This window comes from Lampetra fluviatilis, chromosome 66 (assembly GCF_964198595.1).
Source record: "Lampetra fluviatilis chromosome 66, kcLamFluv1.1, whole genome shotgun sequence".
Classification (NCBI taxonomy): domain Eukaryota; kingdom Metazoa; phylum Chordata; class Hyperoartia; order Petromyzontiformes; family Petromyzontidae; genus Lampetra; species Lampetra fluviatilis.
The window spans coordinates 6,243,988-6,250,049 of NC_136340.1; the positions used below are offsets into that span (position 1 = coordinate 6,243,988).

Consider the following 6,062-nt stretch of genomic DNA (forward strand, 5'->3'; position numbering starts at 1 on the left):
AGTCACGTAGAATGGAAATAATAAAATAATAAAAATAAAACAAAACATGATTTTATAATGTATATTTTTTATTATTTTATTATTTCCATTCTACGTAACTTTACCGAAAGAACCAAGAAGTTGGCGTTTGTTGTTCGAACGTTCTGACGCCGACACTGGGGTGTCCGTGAATGAAAGAGCTTCACAGCTCATCGGATTTCTCCCGCGGTAATAAAAATGTTGATTCTGACTCTGGAACTCTTAAACCTCGCTGTGCTGCTGCTGCTGATGATGATGGTGGTGGTGGTGATGGTGGTGAGCGAATTATGACGATGAATGATTGCGTGTTGAACTTATTTCGCACCGTACGTAGCCAACCGTGCCAACAGAGGTCACCCTTCGCGACGTCTTCTCTTGTGAATCATTCATCATCGCTGTGGAGTCTGTTAGTCTGTGGGGGGGTCTAAGCGTGTCTATGGGTCTCTAACGAGTCTATGGATCTATCTGGGTCTCTAATGAATCTATGGATCTCTCTGGGTCTCTATGAGTCTATGGATCTCTATGGGTCTCTATGAGTCTATGTATCTCTCTGTGTCTCTATGAGTCTATGGATCTCTCTGGGTCTCTGTGAGTCTATGGATTTATATGGGTCTCTGTGAATATATGGCTCTCTATGGGTCTCTATGAGTCTATGACTCTCTTTGAGTCTCTGTGAGTCTATGAATCTCGCTGGGTCTCTATGAATCTCTCTGGGTCTCTATGAATGCAAACGAGAGTTGCCTTTTTGTTTGAATTTTGACCGCGAGTGTTGTGGTCAATGCAAGCATGATCCCTTGTAAAAAATGTATCAGTTTTGTTGCCAGATAAAAGGGTAACAAAAACCTATTACTGGAGCACGTCTCGTTGATTGTTTGCACGTTTCACAACAGGCAACCGCGTGCGTCGGACGCAGACCGGATTCCCAGAAAGGTTGGTCACACCTTTCGTTCTGCACGACCGAGGCGACAGGTTTAGCCACGCTTAATTGTGACAATTAGAAGCCAAATATAAAACAGAGGAGGTCTCTGCGGGGCGAGGAGGGGAGGGGAGGGGAGCGAACCGCGTGGCATGCCCAGCGGTGTCTCTCATGGGGATGCCAAACGACGGCATTTAGGAGGTCCGTTTATTCTCGTAATGAATTAATTAATTACTACTCCTAACTGCAAATAGATAATTAACAATTAAATACGACCTTCCCCGATCGAGAGGGTGCACGTTCGATTGCCGCTCACGGCCAAAACGCCGGTGGCGATTTATCCGAACCGGTCCTGGGCCTCCCCTAGGTCGACTCAGACTCAAATGAGTGGCCTGGTGTAGCTGTGTGGTAAGCATCGCCGCTGGGGGAGACAAAGGCGGCCGCGCATTGGTGCTGGCCACCCCACCCCCTCGTGTGCCGTGGCGGCCTTCACAGGTGCTGCTCGCTAACAGCACTTGCCCCAACAGTCTGTTAAGGCTACATGGGGGATCTTTGTCTTGGATGTGACTATAGGGGAGAACAGCTGGTGGTGCATCTGCCCAGTCATCTCAGTCAGTCAACCCACATCACCTGCTGGGTCTATCCTGTAACCTCCTCCTTCACCTAGCCTGGTACAGCAGTCAACCCATGGCACCTGGGTTTGTCCTATGACCTCCTCCTGCACCTAGCCTGGCACAGCAGTCAACCGATGCACCTGCTGGGTCTATCCTGTAACCTCCTCCTGCACCTAGCCTGGCACAGCAGTCAACCCCTGGCACCTGGGTTTGTCCTATGATCTCCTCCTGCACCTAGCCTGGCACAGCAGTCAACCCATAGCACCTGCTGGGTCTGTCCCGTCACCCCCTCCTGCACCTAGCCTGACACAGCAGTCAACCCATGGCACCTGCAGGGTCTGTCCCGTGACCTCCTCCTGCACCTAACCTGGCACAGCAGTCAACCCATGGCACCTGCTGGGTCTGTCCTGTAACCTCCTCCTGCACCTAGCCTGGCACAGCAGTCAACCCATGGCACCTGCTGGGTTTGTCCTGTAACCTCCTGCACCTAACCTGGCACAGCAGTCAACCCACGGCACCTGCAGGGTCCGTCCCATGACCTCCTCCTGCACCTAGCCTGGCACAGCAGTCAACCCACGGCACCTGCAGGGTCCGTCCCATGACCTCCTCCTGCACCTAGCCTGGCACAGCAGTCAACCCATGGCACCTGCTGGGTCTGTCCTGTAACCTCCTCCTGCACCTAGCCTGGCACAGCAGTCAATCCATGGAACCTGCTGGGTCTGTCCGTGATCGCCTACCAATAGAGAACCTTCGACACTTCACTGTGACCCGGATTCCCCTGAGATCAAACGAACAATAGATTCGTCAATCATCCCAATGTGGCAGGACCCTGTTGACAGAGAGTCTTGGGACTCGCGGAGGCTTTGCTGGGTAAATTAACGACATTATCATTGAAGCACACATCCCAAAGTAGTAGAGTTGTTTTTATTATGTAATAATAATAATAATCTTGAGATTCAAACGAGACTGTCATGGGTAGGTAAATCAAGGCCACCACCACGACCACCATCGCCATCATCAACATAATCACCACCACCACCACCACCACCAATTCCACCAATACCAATACCCACGCAGTTCGCCACTAACTGACGGTGACGTCTCCACGGCACCTGTGCCAGGCCAGGTGCACTTTGAGGCAAGGCCGTAGCCATGGAGTCAACATTGGGGGGGACCAAATATTCCAGGCGGTCTGGGGGTCCCCCATCACCAGGAAAAAACCTAAATTTGAAAACGAATTTCCTGCCATTTCCTGCCTAAAATATTTTAAAAATTCACTAACACATAGAATGTACTTTTTTTTTCATAATGTCTAATAGTGTATTGCAGTACATTGCTCTGTTTTTTTATTTTTAACCTTTTCTTGTTTCATTGTACAACCATAACCACAATCATATAAACAGAAATCTATTTTATAGCAATATATTGGGGGGGGGGGGGCATTTTTAGAACATTTGAATATTGGGGGGGGTGGGGGGGGTGTGATATTATAATTACGTCCTTGCTTCGAGGCCACGTGAAGTTTCGAAGGCTCGCTAACAAGAAATCACCACCACCACCGCCGACACCACCACCACCACCGCGATCATTACACAGATCTCGGGATCAGACTCAAGGTGGAGCTCTGGGCCCCCTTCGTGCGCCGGTGACGCGGCACCATCGCGACCACGGCGCGCCTGATGGCGCCCGTGCGCAGGCCGTAGATGACGGGGTTGAGTGCGGGCGGCGCCGTGTAGAAGAGGCACGTGAGGGCCGAGCGGGTCGTGTCGGGCATTGGGAAGAGCTTGTCGATGCGGTTGTAGATGATGACGAAGAGCAGCGGAGCGTAGAAGACGGTGAGCACCAGCATGTGGGTGACGCACGTGCGTACCGCCTTGTCCCGGTTCGTGGCGGTGCCGGTGCCGGTGCCGGAGCCGGTAGCGGCGCCGCCGGCGACGACAGGATTGACCGAGGTCGAGCCGGCCGTGAGCGTCGAGGCTTTCTGGCCGCCCGCGGAGGTCAAGGCGGCGCGAGGGGTCGAGTCGCGGACTCGGCTCCGCTTGATGAGGCACTCGTAGATGATGCTCGCGTAGGAGAAGGTCACGACGGCGAGCGACCCACCCACGGTCACCGCGGCGACTGCGACGGCGTACGCGTTGTTGGCGCTGCCGTCGCTGCACGAGATGCGCACGAGGCCCATGATGTCGCAGTAGGCCGACGGGATGGCCTTGGCCACGGGGCACTCGCTCAGCTCCAGCCGCAGCTGCAGCGCCAGCATCGGCGCCACGGCGGCGGCCGCCGCGGCCGCCGCCGCCGCGTTCACGGCGAGGGCCCGACCGTTGGTCGCCACGCCGTGGTAGCGCAGCGGCCTGCAGATGGCCACGTAGCGGTCGAGCGCCATCGCGGAGAGCACGAAGCACTCGAGGGCGCGGTAGAAGTGGATGGCTATCGTCTGGGCGACGCACTCGCCCACCGTGATGAAGTTGGGCGCCGCCAGGTCGCGCATGATGCGCGGCAGCGTGGCGGAGCAGCCGACGACGTCGCTGAGGGCCAGGTTGGCGAGCAGGATGAACATGGGCCTGTGGAGGCGCGCGTCCCGGTAGATGGCGGCGCACAGCAGCAGGTTGCCGACGAGCGCCACGGAGAAGAAGAGGAAGACGACGGCGAAGACGAGCGGCCGCGTGCCGGCCGGCTCTCGCAGCAGGCCGGCGATCAAGATGAGAATGTCCGGGCCAGACTTTAACGATGACGAGTTCGACTCCATGGTGATCAAGGTACTTTTCGTGGTGGTGATGGCGGCGGTGAGTGAAGGGGATGGTCGTGAGTGATCGATGAGGATCGGCGATGGTGTGGTTGTGGTGGTGATTGATAGTTTTAGCCCCTGCAGGTTTTAAGCGGTACCTGCAAAAGGAGATGGAATGACTTATTACAGCTACACAACTCAACACAGCTCTACGTTGTTACTAACTCCCGCTTTTATGCAAGTCGGAGTAGATTTCTGGAATCACCATCGATGACTGCTTTTCCACTGGCTTATCCAAGCCAAGCAAGCATGGAATCAATATGGTATGGATGAGATTTTTCCACTGGCTTAGCCGAGCTGAGCAAGCACGGAATCAGCATGGTACAGATGGGTTTTTCCACTGGCTCATCCGAGCCGAGCAAGAACGGAATCAGTACGGTACGGATGAGTTTTTTCCACTGGCTCATCTGAGCCGAGCAAGCACGGCATCAGCACGTAATCAGCACGGTACGGATGGGTTTTTCCACTGGCTCATCTGAGCCGAGCAAGCACAGAATTAGTATGGTACGGATGGGTTTTTATCTTCCACTGGCTGCCGTGCCGACCCACAACCAAACCGAGAACGCATGCTGCTGGCCTCATGCAAGAAGAAGTTTGCATCCATTCTAAACTAAACCTACAAATTAATCAATGTATTTTTTGTTTAACCAGGTAAGGCCCACTGAGCGATGTAGCTCTTTGTCAGAAGCCACCTGGCCACACATGAGAGCTTAACGATGTGGCTCATCGTCACGTAGAACGTTATAGCAGCCAACTACTCCAAACGCTTGATGTTGATTCTAAATGTTCGTTTGTTCGTTCCTCAATCCGCTTGTGAGGCAGAGGTCGCAACCGGGTACCCGATACCCGTACCCTACCCAATACCCGGCTACCTGTACCCGGCCGGGTATGGGTACGGGTAGCCGTTTGCAACCCTGGTGCGGCCGGGTACGTGTAGGCCGTGAGTCACTGGTGAGTAACCGTTTGTCACTCATTTCGGGTAGGGTACGGGTACGGGTGAGGAACGGGAACCCGTACCCGGCCGGGTACGGGTACCCATTTGCGACCCTGGTGCGGCCGGGTACGGGTACAGGTAAGGAATCAAAACCCGTTTGCGACCTCTGTTGTGAGGGTCGTGGCGGCAGCATGTTGAGTAGTGGCGGTCCAGACCTCCATTTCTCTGGGGACAGACTCTCGCTCTACATTATTATGCACTACGATACATTACTACACACTGCTACACTATAATCTAGATTTGAAGTTTTCGTGACTGCAGCTGGGATCCATACTTTTTGGTTCTTTCGGTAAAGTCACGTAGGTAAAAAATAAAATAAATGAAAACAACTAAATTAAATCACGACGTTTTGGACGTTTTTTCGGACAACTTAACTTTCGCTACGTTGTCCTTACCCGTACGCGGCCGCACCAGGTTTGCAAATGGGTACCCGTACCCGTACCCGGCCGGGTACGGGTACCCGTTCCCTACCCGTACCCATACCCTACCCGAAATGAGTGACAAACAGTTACTCACCAGTGACTCACGGCCTACCCGTACCCAGCCGCACCAGGGTCGCAAATAGCTACCCGTACCCGGCCGGGTACGGGTAGCCGGGTATCGGGTAGGGTACGGGTATCGGGTACCCGGTTGCGACCTTTGGGCTACGGAGCCGCATTCGGCTCTAGACGGACTGCTTCGTGGCCTAATGTACGAAGGTGCACACACGCATCGCGGCAATTTAAATGTTGAGTTTTT

General features: G+C 53.9%; 1 protein-coding gene across 1 annotated transcript; it reads right to left on the reverse strand.

Annotated features, from left to right (window-relative positions):
- Positions 1–3,136: 3,136 nt before the first annotated feature.
- Positions 3,137–4,291, reverse strand: LOC144952189 (olfactory receptor 5H19-like). The gene is made up of 2 exons (XM_078882593.1): positions 3,827–4,291; positions 3,137–3,790 (listed from the first exon to the last, which is right to left on the reverse strand). Exons 1-2 carry the CDS (start codon positions 4,289–4,291, stop codon positions 3,137–3,139), a joined length of 1,119 nt encoding a protein of 372 aa, XP_078738719.1.
- Positions 4,292–6,062: the final 1,771 nt, after the last annotated feature.

Bases quoted from the DNA above. Each gene is read 5' to 3' on its own strand.
- LOC144952189 (XM_078882593.1), bottom strand. From the start codon at position 4,291: ATGGAGTCGAACTCGTCATCGTTAAAGTCTGGCCCGGACATTCTCATC. The intron at 3,791-3,826 runs GCGGCCGCCGCC...CTGGCGCTGCAG, and splicing joins ACGCGGCGGCGGCGGCCGCG to CTGCGGCTGGAGCTGAGCGA.